Source organism: Pseudochaenichthys georgianus, chromosome 17 (genome assembly GCF_902827115.2).
Source record: "Pseudochaenichthys georgianus chromosome 17, fPseGeo1.2, whole genome shotgun sequence".
In the NCBI taxonomy this organism is placed as follows: Eukaryota; Metazoa; Chordata; class Actinopteri; order Perciformes; family Channichthyidae; genus Pseudochaenichthys; species Pseudochaenichthys georgianus.
Window position 1 is genome coordinate 36,744,861 of NC_047519.1, and position 19,278 is coordinate 36,764,138.

The 19,278-nt window shown below is 41.9% G+C and overlaps 1 protein-coding gene across 1 annotated transcript; it reads right to left on the bottom strand.

Moving 5' to 3' along the window:
- Positions 1-5,032: 5,032 nt before the first annotated feature.
- On the bottom strand, positions 5,033-7,755 carry LOC117462955 (uncharacterized). Its single transcript, XM_034105329.2, has 7 exons — positions 7,485-7,755; positions 7,281-7,365; positions 6,813-6,970; positions 6,577-6,685; positions 5,907-6,150; positions 5,541-5,701; positions 5,033-5,439 (listed from the first exon to the last, which is right to left on the bottom strand). The coding sequence occupies exons 3-6, from the start codon at positions 6,918-6,920 to the stop codon at positions 5,542-5,544; spliced, it is 621 nt and encodes a 206-aa protein (XP_033961220.1). The 5' UTR covers positions 6,921-6,970; positions 7,281-7,365; positions 7,485-7,755; the 3' UTR covers positions 5,033-5,439; position 5,541.
- Between the last annotated feature and the right edge of the window lie 11,523 nt (positions 7,756-19,278).

The window sequence follows — 19,278 nt, forward strand, 5'->3', positions numbered from 1 at the left end:
TTAAGCCTAGGTTCAACAATACTTTTTTATTGTCGGTGAAATTTGATTAGAAGGAATTTAATTGTAATGTAGACCTACACAATTCCATGTAATATTTAGGCTGAAGCCTTTTAGAGGCTGGAAAAATTAGAATTGGAAAGCAAATTACTTAATTTCAATTATTTATCCAGGAAACAACAGTGATGATAAGGCTAAATAAAGAGCTACAATTAGACCCTCCAGAAAAACGCGATTCTGCGATCGCAGAAATTACCGCATAATCAGCAAAATGGCGCATATTTTTAAAAAGCCGCATATTTATCAAAAGGCCGCATAATCCCCGCATTTTTCCACACAAAGTAAAAAAAAGAAAGAAAAGTGAACTCGTCTTGAAGTGAAGTGATTGTGATGCGCGACGTCATCAGCTCGCGCATCACAGAAGGTAAACAACACCGTAGAGTGAACGTGTGGAGCTCACACGAGAGTTTCTCTTCACCAAGATGAAAAAATCTAATCCATCTCATTTACCGACGAACATTTCTGCTAAAGACCGGGCAAAGCAGTACCCCGATGTCTGGGGGGAAACTATTCTGCACCCCGTGCAACTGTGTTGGAGCATAAGAGAACATCGACGGTGACAACCCACTTTGATTCATTCAAACATTCGAAAATGCTTTCTGCTGCTGCGGACAAGAAAGCCAAACAGCTCACGTTCACCGAGGCATCGACCTCCAAAACCCTTTCGAGGGCTACACGAAACGAAGTGAGTAGCCTACAAGATTGAAGCTGGTCAGATAACGAACGAGTAAATGAAAACAGAATGAGGCGGAGAAGTGTGTGTGTGTGTGTGCGAGAGAGAGAGAGAGAGAGAGAGAGAGAGAGAGAGAGAGAGAGAGAGAGAGAGAGAGAGAGTGTGTGATTAAAATAGCCCAATTGCTTTTACAATAAATAAACATTGAATGTGTTTAATTGAATAGTAAAGGGCTTTAACGTTAGTGGCAGGTTGTGTGTGAGAGAGAATAAATAAATAAGACAGCCCAATATCTATTTTTTCCGCATATTTCGCAACTTTCTGCATATTTCACAACTTCCCGCAATTTCACCGCATAAAATCACATAAAACCCTGCATGTTTGATCGCATAATCAAGGATTTTAGCCCGCATAATCAAGAATTTTAGCCCGCATAATCAAGGATTTTAGCCCGCATAATCAAGGATTTTAGCCCGCGTTCTTCTGGAGGGTCTATACAATGGTGGATTTTGATATTTGAATGAGTTCACACATGCGCATTCGGTGTAGCAGTAGCAACGGCAGACACGTCATTTGCTTATTCAAACTTCAAACTGTCATTTGCACTTGGCGGCAAACCATGGAGCTTTCAACCGAGGAGCTTCTCCAGAAGTTGGAAGAGTCAGGAATAAAGGTGACCGAAGAAGAGGCACAGAGATTCAGAGGTAATATTATGTTGACATACTGCGTTATATGTTCTATGCAATCTATTCTGTCTAAACTGAAGAAACTTTAACTGAACGGCTAAATTGCTAGCTAGCGTTATCTAGAAAATTGACGTTATCAGCCTAGGGTTAGCTACCGTTAGCTTGCTAAACTCAGCCATTTAACCGTTTAATCGCTCCAAAAATACAGGTTCCAGTGCATGACCAAGGTATGGCTTTATAGACCATATCTGCTAAGTTAAATAATTTATCTAAAGGTCGTGTCTAATTCAGTTGAACCGAATGGCTTGCTTGCTAGCTAAAAAGCTAGCTAGCTAAAGTTAGTGAACCTATTGAAGCTAACATTAAGTGCGGTCAATCTGAAATAGCCTGTGAGGTTCCACTTTAATAAGTTAACCTTAAGACAGTGGAAATCCTAACAATTGTTACGATTGCACGTTAACGGTTCAGTAATGTTATGCCTTCATGAGTGTAATAAGGGCTTAATTCGCCATGTCGTTGTGTTTGACATGCTTCTTGTTATTGAATATAAAAAAGAGAGATGCATTTCACTTAAAATCCCTCTTCATTTTATGTTGTTACTATTGTCGTTTTTCCGTTAATTTATAAGGTCTATATGTACCTTTTTGATATGGGGTTTTGAGCGGAGTTTTTTTTTTTTTACGTTATCCCGTTGATTACGTCATCAGCTTGCTCAGCGTGATTTCTCCTCAGTCCGCAGATTTCTGCCGTGAGGTACAAGTGTTTTAAAAAGTTTGAAAAACCTTGTTAATCCATTAACGATAGTTCAGTTCATGGTGCAGCTATCGACGTGCCATTGTTTTGAATAGGACTGTCTACACAGAGGCGTTTTGTCGAGTACAGGAGTTATATTATAGTTGCTTGTTTTTGGCTAATGTTAGCTTGATTGAGTGAAGCTCTTGTACGTGATCCCGTCTCTCAAGTAAGGCTGCGCCTGAAAGAGAAGCCGCTGAGTTTTGTGCTTGTGCTCCTATTACTTTGTCCAGGTGTGATTGTATGTTGTGCTGAGTCAATGTTTTTCCTAATAAGTTAGCCCTGAACTGTGTGTAGCACTGACCGGCTGCACATAAAAGCTACTAAACCAGGCGCTATTGATGTCGTTTATCAAATGCGTTTATGCTCCGCATGTGTCAGTAATGTCTGTTTTGGACGGTGACCAGTAACCTGCTCTCACGGTAGCTATTGATTTTACTACACACTGGCAGACCAAGAGTTACCGTTTTTTTTATACAAGATGTGCTCTATCTACTCTCTTAATGTATATATTTTGTATTTGTTTGGTTTGAAAAATGACTATTAAACAGCATTCACACTAATTATGTGTTACTTTGGGGTTGATCTGTCTACTACTGGTAATACAAGTTCCTCATCTCCTCCCTTCCCCACCCCATGTCAGAAATGAGGCAAGGGGGAGACTGCCTGCTGGATTCGTTCTTCCAACTTCAGACCAAACTTGATAACAAAGAAGCTTGTCAGAAGTCATCCAGAGATCGACATAGGATCATTCGTGTTCTCCATGAATTTCAGCCTTCTGTGCCTACTTTGTTTTCAACTTGGCTTACCCACCCTACATGACGAATACGCTGACCTTTCTCCAACGTACTACACTAGACATTATTGAGGTGGGTGAAAAGCCCTTACCAGTCACTGTGACCCGAATGATCAATCTACTGTACTAAAAATGCCACGACCATATAGATGTACAAGGTGTAGAAGAACCACCTTCACCTTAATGAAACTGGTTCAACATGTTGGTCTTATCCACGCCCACAAAGCCAACTTTAATATTACTTGTGGACTAAATGACTGCAAGTCAACGTTCACATTATACAAATCATTCAGGCGTCATGTGTATCGTAAACATGGAGAGCATGTGCTACCTGATAGCGGTGCGAATGATATGGACAATGACACTGATCTAAACAATGACAATGATATGGACAACATGGACAATGATCTACAGCGTGAGGCTAGGGCAGACATACCACCTAGTATGAATGAACTATTGGGAGTTTTCCAAAGACAACATTCTTGATGAATTTGAGATGGTGACAGGGGCAAGTACAGATACTCTGTTTTCATCGCTCCCATTAGAGTTACAGAGATGTCTTGCTCGTGTACACGGCAGTCAAGAAGCATTAAAAAAACATGCAGCATGTTTCAATGGTCATAAATTGACAGTGTAAAATATGCATGTAAAGATGTGTTGATTGTTGATTACATGCATTACATGATTTACATGCAGAGAATATTCCTCTTTTTTTCATAATCAAATATATTTTAAATGTTAACACACTGTGGCTTCTATGCCGTAAGCTTCTTGTCCCAATGTCTTATGATTCACACCTGCATGCATACACAGTCAATGTTGATACTCAATGGAGTGTTAATAAACCAGGACAAGAAAATGTTTAAGGGAATTGTGACTTAAAAGGGGGAAAGCTATTGTTCAATGAAATGCGTTATGCTGGATTGTATTGTATTGTGTGGCATTGATACATTTAACATTATTCTGAAATTCTGTATTGATAGAAAATATGTTTTTGTGATGTGGCATTTTTATATGAATTTTAATGTGATATTGCCATAAATTGTATGATTTAAATGTTGAAAGTGTTATAGATTGATGATGTAATTATTTTTTATGTTAATAAATGTGAGAAAAAATATTTTTTTTACTGTGTCCCATGTTGTACCGACCTACAAATTTGCCATCATAAGGTACAATGCTCTTGTCACTGGGGCAGTACCCTTTAAAGGCCAAATGTATACCATTTCCAAGGGTACATTTAAGTCCTAGAGCATCAAGGTCCATTATTGTCCCCAGGGGTACATATTTGCCCCCATAAGGTACAAACTGTAAGGGTACTAATATGTACCCTTGTTAAGGGGTACAATGGGTGTACCTTTGAGGGTACTGCCCCAGTGAAGAGCTGTTGGACCCCTAAAGGTACAAATTTAGCACATTATTTATGATAGTGTAGCTTAGCTTAGCTTAGCTGTTGTCAAGTTGCCATGATGAAGCTGCTTTATCCGCCGTTTGCACAGTAACGTTACACATGATAAAATCGTGCACTTACTTTGCTTGGAAAAGAGTTGCAAGCAAGCAACTGAATTGTTTTTTTATATTAGTTTTTCAATTTGATCGGAATAGTGAAAATAATAGGAACAATGTGGGAACATCTGGGACTAAGGCAATTATTGGCATAGTACAGTTCGTTCATTTATTTTTCGTCCTTCATTCATTTAAATACTGTTTACTGTATCGGTAACAGGGCTGCCAAGTTTCAGTAAAAAGTAGGAGTGAGACTTTTGGGGTTGATGCGTTCGACGGCGATTTTTTTTTGGCCTTTTTTAACGTCGATTTAGAGGAATATCTCAATTTAAATTAACATTAAGACTGTTGTGATGTCTTCACCCCCATGCCAGCTGCTCTCCCTGCACTGTCGGCCTTCTCATGCTTATATAGTGTTAATAATTGACCATCACAAGTAGAAAAGAAAACAATTGTAACAAGAAAAAGTTTAACAAATAAAATACATTTATTTATAAAATGTCAATATAATGAAACAATAGCAGCCTTTTAAGAACCAATAGCAGCCTTTTCCTTTAGTGCATTTTTTCTTTAAGTGTAACAACATTAGAACCTGAATAATATATATAATAAAAAAATAAAGTGCATGTCTTTGTTTATGTTTTTTTCTTTTACATGACATGTCTCATGTTGTAGGTGTTTGTGGCTGATTTTGATGCGTTGATGACAGAGGGAGGGGGCTCCCATTTGAAACACTGTGGCTCAAGGTTTGCCATCTTCACAGTCATGATGGATGACAGAGTTCCATCAAGAGCCAAACTGTTTCGGGTTTTGGTTTTGTTCAGTCTCACCACAGAGAACACTCGTTCAGCATCAGCATTTGAATGCGGAAGTACCAACACCAACTTGGCAATACGAGAGAGCCTCCCAAATCTGCTCATACCGGTCACCTTTGAAAAATGTAGGAAGCCTAATTACTCTCAAGTATTTTTGTATAGAATTAAGTTGATTACGTCAATGGGTATTTCAAAGGGTGCAGAATAATTCTTACCTTATTCTTCATTGATGCCATGTTCCCCCAAAAGTGCTCTATGTCGAACGAACGTGGCTGGGTCTTCGGGCATGGCAATGTCCATGGATTGGTAGTCCAGAAACTCCTCACCCAGTTTGTCACGCTCGTCAGGTCCGTTGTATGGGAGAAGTTCAGGAAACCTAAAAAGAACACAATGTGCACTGATCTGGTAAAGTAATGTAGCTGAAACAGGTTGTTTTTCAGATGTGGTCATTAAACTTTACAATCTATTAAGAAAATGTGCCAATAGTCTTTAACCTGCTCTACTTATTAAGTATATTGAGATAACTTGTGTTGTGATTTGGCACTATAGATAAATGTACTTGACTTGATACCCCAACTAACCTGTCGACAAAGTACAAGGCGTCTTCCACTCCACACTCTGCCCTCTGCTGGACATCCAGAAACATGGCATGTTTTATGAGGGGCTCTCTCATGGGGAGTTTCTTCATGGCATACTCCACAGCCCTCACCAGAAACGCCACTGCTGCCTGCTGGAAGCTCTGCACTTGCTGCGGTGTAATGACTCCTGCATCAAGGAGCCTGTTGAGTGTACCTCGAGTAGTGAAGCCGATCACCAGCTTTTCTCCTACGAGAGACACAATAAATCATCAACGTCACCTCATTAAGGTGCTGTATGCGATTCTGGAGAAAGATTGATGCAATATGTTTTCATTCCCAACACCAACATGTCAGTATGAGACCGGGAATGAGACCGGTGTTGAGTCACTTTAGCAATCATCAACAACCACAATAGCTAACTTGAAAGCACCCCTTTAAGTATCTTCATCACATCAGTGACACAAGGTACAGTCCCTCATTTGGGCTAAAAGGATAACATAGGAAAGTCCTGTGGACTTGTTTCCATTGTGGTCGTGTGTGATGAGATGAGATGATCAAACTCATAACTTGTCTGCACAAGCAGCCCTCTAACAAACACCAACAGTACGATGTGAGTGAGATCAGTGAGTGGATAGTGTGTGTGCATCTGCTGATGTGAAACTTGGAGGATTACCTGGCAGTTGGTTTGATGGGTCCTTATAGAGGATGTCATGCAATTCCTGGTGCTGCAGTGCTGCGGGCTTCAGAAACTTCGAAAGCAACTTGCGGATGAAACTCCGTATCTACAAATTTGTATTTCAGAAAAGATTTTCAAAATTAAATTTAATCTAGAAGTAGAGTGCTAATGAAAAAAGGAACAAACATAGTACATTATTACTAGCATACTGTATCCCAACCTTCCCAATGTACCTCATCATGTAGAAGGAAGATGGAGGACTTCTCTCTCTGGAGGAGGAGGCTGAAGGTGGAGAAGACTGGCAACGTTGCTTGATAGAACAGCAGGTACACCTCTGTCATTGGGTTAGAGAATGCTTCCAACAGCCTCCTGAACCACGGTTGTTTCTCATCTGTGAATACAAAAAACACAGGTTGTGCATACTACATACATTTACTTTTCAGTCTGTTATAATACTCTTTCGTTCATTTGGATCATTGAAATGTGATGCCTACCTGATGACTTGAAGTAGCTGGCCAGTGGCTCATACTGCTGCAGGATACGAGTCAAACACCTCTCCAGGCTCAACAATCGAATGGAAACGTGCATAAGTATTTCTAAATACTCGCTTCCATGGAGCTCACAGAATTCTATGACAAGAATGGAACATCTTAATTTCAATTTAATTTAACTCTTCTGCATTTCATTTGGACTGCACATACCTGTCAGGTAACCTTTACGATTGGTGCTTCCTTTAAACCAGTATCCCACATCCACAGTCAGATCCTCTGGATCAAATCCACACACCTGCAATACATGATGATTTATAATCACATGACTCCACAGCATAACAAACAACCTGTTAGACTTGACATTAGGCATAACGGATACGGTTGGTCATAGAAATCACACATGATTCAACTCACCTCCAAAAAGCCCAGGCCAGCCTGTTTGGCAGTGTTGTGGATGACGTGACAGGGCACCCATGGATGTAGATGTCTTCTACATCATCATCTTCTGTCTCCTCTGCAGTCTCATTCTCTGTGCCCTCTGGACACTCATTTTCCTCCACTCTGTCATTCACTGAGAGATCCAAAGCCTCCTCCACTGTTTCCTCTGACCTGGCAAGTTTGGCCCAGAATGACAGCAGATCTCTCTGCTGCTTCTTCTTCTTCTTATCTGACATCTTTCAGACTTTCAAACTAACAGACATACATCGAAGTACAGTTAAGGAATGAATGATCCAGTCTTAAAAGATAGCTACATGTTACTGTTTGATTGATTGAATATGTTATTAGACAGAAATGCAAACAACACAGGTACAGTACTGTAAATGCCCTTAGCTCATAGCAAGCATCCATTAGCTCACACACGCGTGATGATTTAACTAACACGGCTATAACTCACGGTTGTTTGTTGTTAAACCCACCGCAGCAACCTGCCACACTGCTCACCAGCAGCTTGTGTAACGCTCACGTAGTCAGACTCACCGTTGACTTCATAAAAATAAAAATAATGTGTTTGTAAAATTAAAATGAAGTGATTACCTACCGTTTGACCCCCCGCTTCAGATGAAAATTGGTTCTTCATAGGATAGAGACCAGACGCAATGACCCGCCCTAAGCTGCCTCTGATTGGTTTATATACGGTGCCTTTCTCGGTCAGCCAATCGGGGGCAGAATAGGGCGGGCTCACCCTATCCCTGACTCGAACTACGGCAAACCTCAAGCAACAAGTTATGGAAATATATCATTAAATAAAAAAATAATTATAAAGTAGTGAGAGGGGGGGAAAAGCGTGTGAAATGGCAAGTGTGGCGTGAGGCGTGTGAAGAGGTTAAATTGCGTGACTCTCACTCTCAAAAGGGTGAGACTTGGCAGCTCTGGGTAACAAGTATTACACTGTTAGGCCTACTGATATTAAGACGCTTCAGTGCGCAAGTCACAGAACTATGCATTCAGGGACATGCGGGAACTACATATATTCCTTTCTTTCTAAAAAGCAGAAATACAAATGTGTCTCCTCCATTTCAAGAATGGAACATAGCATTCGTACACAATATAAATGGTATTTCTGAACACAATTAGCATTTTACTCGTTCAATGGCGTGAGGCACCCCCTCTGTATCTGGGAAGGTTTAGCGCAAGCTGCGAGGCAAACGTTGCAAGGATATGATTACTTTAACACTTGCTTGGCCTTAACAAAAAACAATCTTCAAGTACCGTATAATTATCCACAAATGACTGGGCCCAGCTACTAGAACATAGCAGGGGCCAACAAGCTACAATTCTTAGCCGAACAGAGAGCCGGCGGGACACGGCTAATTACTGGCACGAACATATACACCACCTCTCCGAAACACGCTAATTTAACTTCAATATTTAGCTGAACAGCGAGCCGGGACACGGCTAATTACTGGAACACATAGGCAGTTACCATTCAAACTTTTAAAAAATCACAAGCGTCTTAAATAATGAGTATGAATGCTTGAGACTTATTTATTTTATAAAAGTTTAGATAATCATAATGCTGTAATGTTAGCTTGGTTAACTGACATTTTCATAACACTGCCCTGAAATAAAATCTCTTAATAAACATTCATACACCAGTTAGGTATTGATTTAACTCCATTTAGCTACTTTTCGTTTTGCCTGAAACAATTAAATATGCAACCACTCACTTCACTTTGCCTCTCCGTCAGTCATCAGCCGAAAAGATATACCCGTTACTCTGTAGGTAATGTTCACTCACTGTCACATCGCCGCTTAGCTTTTCGTAGTCATCAATCTGTCCGGTTGAAGTTCTTCTTTTGATAATGGCAAATCGAAACACGGTGGTTCACTTGCTGTAATTTTGAGATGGGTCTGTCTGCAGACCGCAGCAAGGAGGCGTTTCCTATAGGGGCGTTTCCTATAGGAGGCGTTTCCTAACTTTTTTTATCCAGCTGCTTTTATAAATCCTCGCAGAAGAAGTCATTGTTCTAGTGATGGGAATTCCGGCTCTTCTTGCTGAGCTGATCATTTGGCTCACCAAGAAGAGCCGGCTCTTTTGGCTCCCAAAGGGCTCTTCAGTTTACCACATATTATACCTTTTAATTAAATCAAATGTAGCGCTGTTTTGACTAATGATTTATATGTGTACACATATATCACTTAAATTATTCAAGACATCCTTTGTACTAAAGTATTCAAAAGTAAAAATTACATGTTTAATATAAATTATTTGCTGTGGCCAATTGTTTTCATTGCATTTACAGACACGTGTAACTCTCTGATACCACCCAATGAATGCATTGACTTGCTTGTAGAACCACGCTACACAAAACAGATGGCAACACCTATAAAAACTATTTAAAAAAAGGGGCTACTGTATCAACCTATATAAAGTATATAAATATAGTTTTTCTCCCTGCAGGAGAGGGGAGCGTGCTTTGAGATCAACTGCTAGGCTGCAGCGGGGAGAAGAGGGGGACAAAGAGAGATCTGCGTCCTCCGTGTTTTATTCTTATAGAAGTAAGAAGAGAAGTAATGGGTCAGAAACCCTCCTTTTTACGCAGCGGTCCAGACATAGACATCATAGCTACGGCGACATATATTCAGTTGCCAGTTACTTTTGGCATTAGGGCAGGGATATCTTTCAAGGTTTGACATAATGAATTGTGCTACTTTTAAAGCAAGCAACGATGTTTTCAAATCTGTAATCAAAAAGCTCCTCAAAAACACTATAAAAGCAGTTCCTGCCGTTGTTACGTTAGTTCAAACAGTAACAACGGACTACTTTTCTTAGCGGATGCATGTCAATTTAAATCAATACAAAAAACTATTTTTTAAATCAATAAAATCTTTTTCTAAATCCATAAAAGCATTTCCATTATTATTGGGAGTCATGTCGTTACTTTGTTGAGAATGTGGCCATGTGTAATAAGCGGGATAATGTCCACATTGCACATTGCATACTGTGCCTTCATGCCGATCTAGATCCCTCCGCAAAAACAAAACAAAAAACGTCTCGTTCGCGAGCCGGCTCCCGTCGTTCACTATAGGAAACGCCCCTATAGGAAACGCCCCTATAGGAAACGCCTCCCTGCTGCGGTCTGCAGACAGACCCTATTGGTAATTTTAGGGCCGCCTTAATGCACGGGCTGACCTGGGCTGCAGCCCAGGGGCCTACGGAGATCGGGGGCCTATGAGTAGGGTTGGGTATCGTTTGAATTTCCACGATTCCGATTCCGATTCTACTTTTCGATTCCGGTTCTTAACGGTTCTCGATTCCGATTCTTTGAGGGGCAGGGTAAAAAAATGATACATGCTTCTTCCACCAAAAAAATTACATTTATTCGAGAAACTTTTACACAGGTTAGTTTAAAGTAATATTCACATTAATCAGTCTGTTTATATTCACTGCTATGTAACTTTAACCTGACCACTGAAGCTACAACAGTGCAACAGTCCAACTTTTAAAAACAGTTCTTGTTGAGAAAAACAAGCATATCTGCCTTCTCAGGCATACCGGGAAGAAATGTTTGAACATTTTGAAGTAAAATGCTTCAATCTGGTGCACTTTAAGCAGAATTACTAGAGACTAGATCTAGGGGGTACAACTCTAAACACCCATATGAAAAAGATCGGTTTACATTTTAATAATTAAATAACAAATAGCCTACATGTAACGCATTTTATTTTTGTTGTTCATTCATATCTTATTTTACTATTTTATTTATGCATATTTTTGTATCTCTCCAGTTTAAAACGATATGTCTGGTTTACTGTCCTATAGTATACATTGGAATGATTTCAAACCTGTTTTATCCCAATAATTATAAAAGAGTGCCTTGGAAATATGTGTTTACATAAATTGTGATCAAAACGTTTGAGACCCACTGAGATAACTTAGACTAAAGTGAACTATCTAAACACTCCGAGTCCTTACCTCACTGAGCTGTAGTTATCAGCCTCAGTCTGACTGGAGAGGACTCTCCTCCACATCATTGGAGACACATCTTCTTCTTCCGTTAGAGCAGCTAGCACCAGATGCTAATAACAACAGCGCCGGTTCCAGTGCACCCTCCCTTTCTCCCTCGCTCCCTCGCACTTTGGCTGGGAGCTGCGGGTGCCAGATAAGCCAACATCCCCCATTTTCATCACTTGCAGCGCCCATCGTACAGGGCAAATGAAAAGTGTAACCGGGATGAAAAGGGTGTTACATTTACTTAATTATGAATGTTGTTACATCAAGGCCGAAAATTAGGATGAGCACCAACGGTCAAAACATTTTTTTTTTCTCCCAGAGCTGCCAGCGCAGCACCTCCACAGATCTGGCGCCCTAGGTGAACATTTATAATGCCAGTGCGACGGGCCGGCCCTGGTCTCAGGTTACACTGTAGGAAATGTAGATACAACGCTACATTTCCCGCCCCGCTGCAGTCATGCAGTAGGCTACGGAGAGCGGCGAGAAATATTTCCTCAGGAATCGAAAAGCGGAACCGAAATTCACATTTCTAAATTATGCCGTTGGAATCGAAATGTACCCAACCCTACCTATGAGCCAATAAAAAAAAATGTTTTTAAAATAATTTTTATTTTATTTTTATTTCGCGTGTTTTATTTTTATTTTAAATAAACACAGTCTTGGCTTTCAGAATATGAAACGTTTATTTACTTTATTTCCAAAATCACACGATAAATACATTTTTGAAGCTTGTAAAGGGAAGATGACAGCTCTCCCTCGCCACTCTGCTGTTCCACAGCGCCGCTTCCCCTCCCTCCGCTGAAATTATGAATGTAAGGCATATAGTAATCATAGATAATATCATTAAAAAATAAATAAAAACTCATGTCCCTGTTAAATGCCTTCAATTAATGCAAACAACTATAAGACCGGGACTATTTTCACCGGGCAGGAATATGTCATCACGACTGCCATGTTAAGAGGCCATGGAAAGTTCCAGAACAATACACACCACAACTCACACTGTTCAGTCAAATTGACTTCATATAATTTAGAGGTCATTGAACTGGCTTACAGAGCTGAGTTGAAATAATAACAACTTATGAAATTAAGTAGAAATTGCATAAATTGATATATTAAACGTGGGGTAGGTACATTTGAGAAACCGGCTCGAGATACACTTTTTGTTATATTCAGTTGCACTGGGGACATGTCCCCATAGTTAATTGAGTTATGAGCCAGGATTATATATTTCCAGTGTTAGAAAGTAACAAAGTACAATTACTCAAGTATTGTAATTTAGTACATATATTTATGCTTGTACTTCACTACATTTAAAAGAGAAATAATGTAATTTTGCTACATTTATTTAACAGATGTAGTTACTTTTCAGATTTAAAAACGTGATGAACTTGATGTAAACATTAAATTAGTGGACTAACTGTTTAAGGAACAACAAAGTAAAAGTATACAATACATCACAAGACGCTCTAAACATCGTAAAGTGTATCAAAATTGTGTTTATCTACAACTGTGAGAACCTGCTTGATGCAGCAATATTAACAATCTAATGTCATACAGTATATTTAATTATGTATATCGCATATGGAGAATGTTTTTTATACTTTAAGTGTAGTGGCTGTCAGCACTTTGTCAGCAGAATATACCATGCATCTGTGTTATAAAAAAGGTCTGCATATTAGATCAAAAGTGGCGAGGCTACATGGGGTGATAGGCATGGAAGAAGCTGGCTCCTCCCTGTCAGTTCTTTATAAGGGAGATAACATGTCATGAGTTACAATAAAGTAATTCCTGAACTCTAATAATCTCTGCCGCTCCCCTTTGTAATAATAAATAATCTATTGCACCCATGGTGTTTATTTCACGCCGCTGCAGTTTGTGAAGCTGCACGCGTCAAGCTATTCGTCACATTAGCCTCATCCCAATACCCCTCCTCGACTCCTCTCTTCCCCTCCTCCGGGACTTACTTGACCCGGAAATCGATCAAGACACGCCATTTTGAAGGACGTCCCAATAGCTGAAATGCAAACGGGGGAGTCGAAACAGGTTTCTCAATACTAAAATTCCCCTCCTCGACTCCTCGGTCCTCCGGTAGTGACCCGGAAATTAATTTCAGCACGTCATTTTGAAGGACATCTCATTTCTCTAAATGCACTTCGAGGACCGAGCATCGAGCATCGAAGAGGCTCTCTGGAGGAGCTGTAACCGAGGAGACACTGCATGATGCATCCTCCACGGCTCCTCCACGGATGCAGTTCCGGGAACGGTGGAGGCGTGACGCATGGCCGGACTTATCTCAGCCAATGACAGCTCTGCATGCATCCCTTGGATATTATTTTAGTAACTGCTTTCATCACAACGCGATGTTTACAGTGAGAACAGCTGTGAGGTCCGTGCAGAAAGCAGAGCAGTGTGTAAAATATATATCACTGTAGTGCCGTGAAAAGGGAGTCGGAGGCGGTGTATTAAGAATGGAGTTCCAATCTTTATTATTCATTAATATCAGAGAGGTTAACACATGAACTGCTATGCCTGACGAGCTAGCAGGAATGGCAGCTAAAGCTACAGGTGTTCCCACTAAAGGGTCCGTGTGGCAACACAATAAGCAAGGTGAATTATGGTCCCACATGGTGTCACCACACAAGCCCCCCCAGAATTCACACATAAACAAAATCCGTATGGCGGGGAGGAACAACACGCCTACCCCCACGAGTCCTGCGCACCGGAGCCGGTACAGCGACTTCCGCCTGTGCAGCCCCCATCAGAGGAGGGACCGGAACAACAGTTCCGCACTCCCTGACAGGAATCAAAGCCGGAGGGCGGCCCCGTCTCGGCGGTCGAGCCAGCAACACCGGCCGGTCCACGTCCAAATGAGCAGCCTTCACCCGGTCAACTGAGACGTGCTCAGCCTTGCCGCTCATGTCAACCACCAGGTGCTTGTCGCCGTGCTCCAAGGCCCGGAAAGGCCCATCGTAAGGGGGCTGCAGGGGGCCCCTGTGTGCGTCGTGACGTATGAAGACGTGCCCAGCCGAGCGTAGCTCCGCGGGGCAACGAGCCGTTAACGGCAGAGAGTGAAATTCAGTGAATACAATACACGTAATTTACAGAGATGCTGTATGAGAAACCAATGTGAGTTACGTTTATCTTTACCCATGGATGCACAATAAGAACGGACCCATATCGTCTTACTGCCATCCCACGGAGCTGTAATAATGGATATATTGCACATGTTTGCTGTAATTCATTATTATACTACATGGGCTGTATGATTAAATATTGTACCGTAAATGTTGTATTATAAGTTAATATTGCCGACGTTAGATTAACGTCCCTGTAGCTTCTTATTGCACTAAGAAGCTTATTGCACTGTATATATATATATATATATATACAGTGCAATAATTATTTCATGCTAAATGAAGCTCTGTTGCTTGGATATCACTAGATCCTGTTACAGCGTAATATAAGTACGATTGATGTGTACATTAGCATAATTACTAGCTAGCCGCTAGCTGCTAACTGCCGCCTCGTTAATATCAAATCCATCATAATAACAAATCATTACCATGCTGTCAATCTTATAAGGATGCCCTCTCAAAAGCTAAGGCACACTACTACTCCTCACTCATCGATAACCAGCAACACCACCCCCGTATGCTCTTCTCCACCATAAACCGCCTACTCCGCCCTATTGACCCCCCCAACCCAGCAGACGCTCCCGAGCTTTGCACCAGGTTCCTTGACTTCTTTGAGGACAAAGTCAACTCCATCCACCAGGAACTCCAGGCCTCTGCCCCATCCCATCCACATGCCACACCACCTCCAGTCACTGTTCGCTCAACTCAACACCTGCCTCAATGTTGTCTCTCCTCCTTTGCACCAGTGGATGCCACACAGGTTACCAAACTTGTCTCAAAAGCTAAGGCTACAACCTGCTCCCTCTACCCCATGCCCTCTGCCCTGGTCAAAACTTGCCTACCCATCCTCTGCTCCACCATTGTTAAAATGATCAACTCCTCCCTGGAATCAGGCAAGGTTCCCGCCGTCTTCAAGATAGCAGCTGTCACCCCCATCGTCAAAAAACCTGGTCTCGACCCCGAGGACCCCAGCAACTTCCGGCCGATCTCCAACCTTCCTTTTCTTAGCAAGATCATGGAAAGAGCAGTTGCTGCCCAACTCCACCATATGTCCGACCAAGAGCTCTACGAACCCTTCCAATCAGGCTTCAGATCCAACCACAGCACAGAGACGGCCCTTATTAAAATAACCAATGACCTCCTCATAGCCGCCGATTCAGGCCTCGTCAGCATTCTTATCCTCCTGGACATCTCCGCCGCATTCGACACAGTCTCCCACACTATCCTACTCAACCGCCTATCCGTCTACCTTGGCCTCTCTGGTACAGCCCTCTCCTGGTTCCATTCCTACCTCTCAAACAGGCAACAGTTTGTGACCATCGGAAAATCCAGCTCTCCCCCAGCCCCTGTCAACCAAGGTGTGCCGCAAGGTTCGGTGCTCGACCCCCTTCTATTCAACATCTACATGCTCCCCCTCGGTGAAATCATCCGCCAATATGGTCTCAACTTCCACTCCTATGCCGATGACACCCAACTCTACATCAGTACCAATCCATCATCCCAGCTACCCCTACTGTCACTTGTCAACTGCCTCCGCGACATCCAAGCCTGGATGTCAACAAATCTACTTAAACTCAACAATAACAAAACAGAGCTCATGGTTGTGGCCCCAAAAACACTGCTCCGGAATGTTGGAGATCTGCTCCTCACCATCGATGGCGGCTCCATCCACCCTTCCCCTGAGGTTCGCAGCCTGCGGGCGTCATTCTGGACTCTAGCCTCACCTTCAACTCCCACATCAGGTCCACTGTCAAAACCGCTTTCTTTCACCTACGAAACATCTCCAGACTCCAGCCCTCTCTCCCCGACCCCGTTGCAGAAACATTCATTCATACCTTCATCTCCTCTCGTCTGGACTACTGCAATGGAGTTCTTTTCGGGGTCACCAGCAAAGCCCTGGACAGGCTCCAGTACATCCAGAACTCTGCAGCCAGGCTCCTCACCCACACTAAGCCCTGGCAACACATCACCCCTACCCTCATCCACCTTCACTGGCTCCCGGTCAAGTCACGCATCCAGTACAAACTCCTCCTGCTAACTTACAAATCTCTCCACTCCCTAGCCCCTCCATACTTCTCTGACCTCCTTCAGCCCTACACCCCCTCTCGTCACCTGCGGTCCTCTGACAAAGGGCTGCTCTCCATCCAGCGCTCCAAGCTGAAAACATATGGCAACAGAGCCTTCAGTGTCGCAGCTCCCACCCTCTGGAATTCTCTCCCCTCTGCAATCAGGAATGCAGACACTCTGGACACCTTAAAAAAACACCTCAAACACCATCTGTTCACTCAGGCCTTTGGCCTCAACTAATATACAGTACTCAGCAACCTCTTCCTGTTTTATTCAGCCTATGTATCTGTATGATTATTAATACTTATTATTATTATTATGAACGCGCGGTGCTGTTACGTGTACGCAAATTGACGTGCTTGATATGAACGAGCATTTTGGTTAAAGTTGCGCATGCGCTATGAGCGCACATACGGGTACTTCTCAGGCATGCCGGGTAATCTGTGACGTTTCGCTCTCTCAAAAGTTGGGCCATTTTATCATCATGCGCCAATGAGCAACTCTCATAGGAATGAATGAGGCCCCGCCTCCCACGCTGTAGTATCCAGTTCTTATTATACATCCATGCTTGGGATACACGAGAGCAGACTACGCGGAGGTGTTTTCACTACTTGCGTATAAAAGCCCCGCCCCCACCTTCACAGCTGGTCGGTTTGGGGGAAAATGAAAATAATAAATGCTTTAGACAATAAGAAATATAAAGTTGACTGTTGAGTTGCTCAGTTTTTTTAGATTGTCAATACTATTACTGTATAACTAATATCTCAGGTTAAGAGGCACATTCAAATAAAGATTGGTCTTTAAATACATTTTGTCTTCTGAATTGTTTGTCTAAAGTCAAGGATCTAGAACTGGTACTTAGTTTTAATGATACAGTCTGGTTATTATGCTGTTTGGAGGAGGCCTCACAGGTAAGAGCACAAACTAGCTACCATCACAAGTACCTTAGCTTGACTTAAATGTATTAAACGTGTAATTAAGTGATATCAAAATATAAATAACTAATGTCATACAAACATATTAATATGTGCTTGATTCCAGTGTTGAATTTAGCACAATTGCATACAAACGTTAAGGGGTTTTAAGATTCTGAAGTATTATTCTAAAAACTCAATAACTTAGATTATTATTTATAGTTTTGCTGAATAGTTTCATGTCCGCTTACCTTAGAAACGTAAAATGCGACGGCAGTGTGCAGATGGGGAGCATGTTAGCTTAGCTTGGTAGCTTCAGCTAGCTCTGGAACTTTCAGCTCGGTGGCAGCAGGTCCCTCCTCGGCTCCGCCTCTTTGCCCTTATTTGGAGCAGGCGGGAGTTGAACTCTGACGTCACTGTCGAGCCGTTAGTGGCCGACTCCGCCTACTAAGGGCTTCTCGGCAACTCTGCAGAATCCTATGGGTGACGTCACGGACCCTACGTCCATACAGTCTATGGTTTCAACAGAGGAAAACCGACTGGAAGATGAGTGGAAAAGCGTCACATAAATGTATAAGTGCTCACAGCTCCGTGGGAATTATTATGTGAAATTCATTTCTTAAGGTTATAGGCCTACTAACAATTTAAATCATTTTTAATGATCCTGAACGTCACTAAAACACAGCTATTAAGAAAGCTATTTCATAAATGGCTAGATCTTGATAAATAACAATTATTTGTTTTGTTTTGTGTTAAGATATTCAGGAGTTAAATTATTTAAAATTCACAGTCCTGAATGTGGGTTTGTGGTGAATGTGGGGATCTACAGGACACACATTTTCAGAGTAAAGGCTTTCACATTACAATAATTATATTTGTATTTAAATGTAGGCTACATTTTACACCAAAACGGAACACAAAAGCAGGACCAACCATCATACATTAAATTCCTTGACTAACAAGAGAAAGATTCATTCGTTTAAATAAATATTTAACAACAAATGGGCCGGTTCTAAAGGTTCTTCAGTTAAGCCCGATGAGAGGGGATACAGCTGTGCACATGTCATCATTAACAGACGTCGTTTGAAAGTGATGTTTGAGTGAACGAGGACATCCCAATTAATACCTGAGGACTCCTCTGTCCTCGCGTCACCTCCTCGTGTCTCTCGCTCGCATCTTACGGAGGCGGAGCTAAGACGCAAGGAAGGGACGCGAGTGAGGGAAAGGAGGAGTCGAGGAGGGGTATTGGGATGAGGCTAGTGAGTTTGGATGCTGAGGAGCACAGCAAACCTGTCAATCAAAGCACAACCTCTTAAATACTTCTTCTTTCCGAGAACAATCAGAGAGTGGAACTTGCTACCGGAAGGAGCTGTCATCACAGAAACCGTGGAGTGCTTCCGGCAAATTTTAAGAGACATTTAGCGGGGATCATCCATCCCCCACTGAGCGTGATACCTCTGGGTTTTGCTCAGTATTAATCCAGATCCAGATCCAGATCCTCTCTGGCATTGTTGGAAGAAGTACTCAGATCCTTTACTTAAGAACAATTACAAACACTATCAAGATGTAGGCTACTTAAAGTAAAAAAAGTAAAAGTACTAATTCTGCTGCTGACCCATTTCATAATAGTATTA

What these genes read in the sequence shown, in the direction of transcription:
- LOC117462955 (XM_034105329.2), bottom strand. Translation starts at nt 6,920, where the DNA reads ATGACAGAGGTGTACCTGCTGTTCTATCAAGCAACGTTGCCAGTCTTC. An exon ending in TCTTCCTTCTACATGATGAG is followed by an intron (nt 6,686 to 6,812) that starts GTACATTGGGAA and finishes ACAAATTTGTAG; the next exon opens with ATACGGAGTTTCATCCGCAA. An exon ending in GCCTTGTACTTTGTCGACAG is followed by an intron (nt 5,702 to 5,906) that starts GTTAGTTGGGGT and finishes TGTTCTTTTTAG; the next exon opens with GTTTCCTGAACTTCTCCCAT.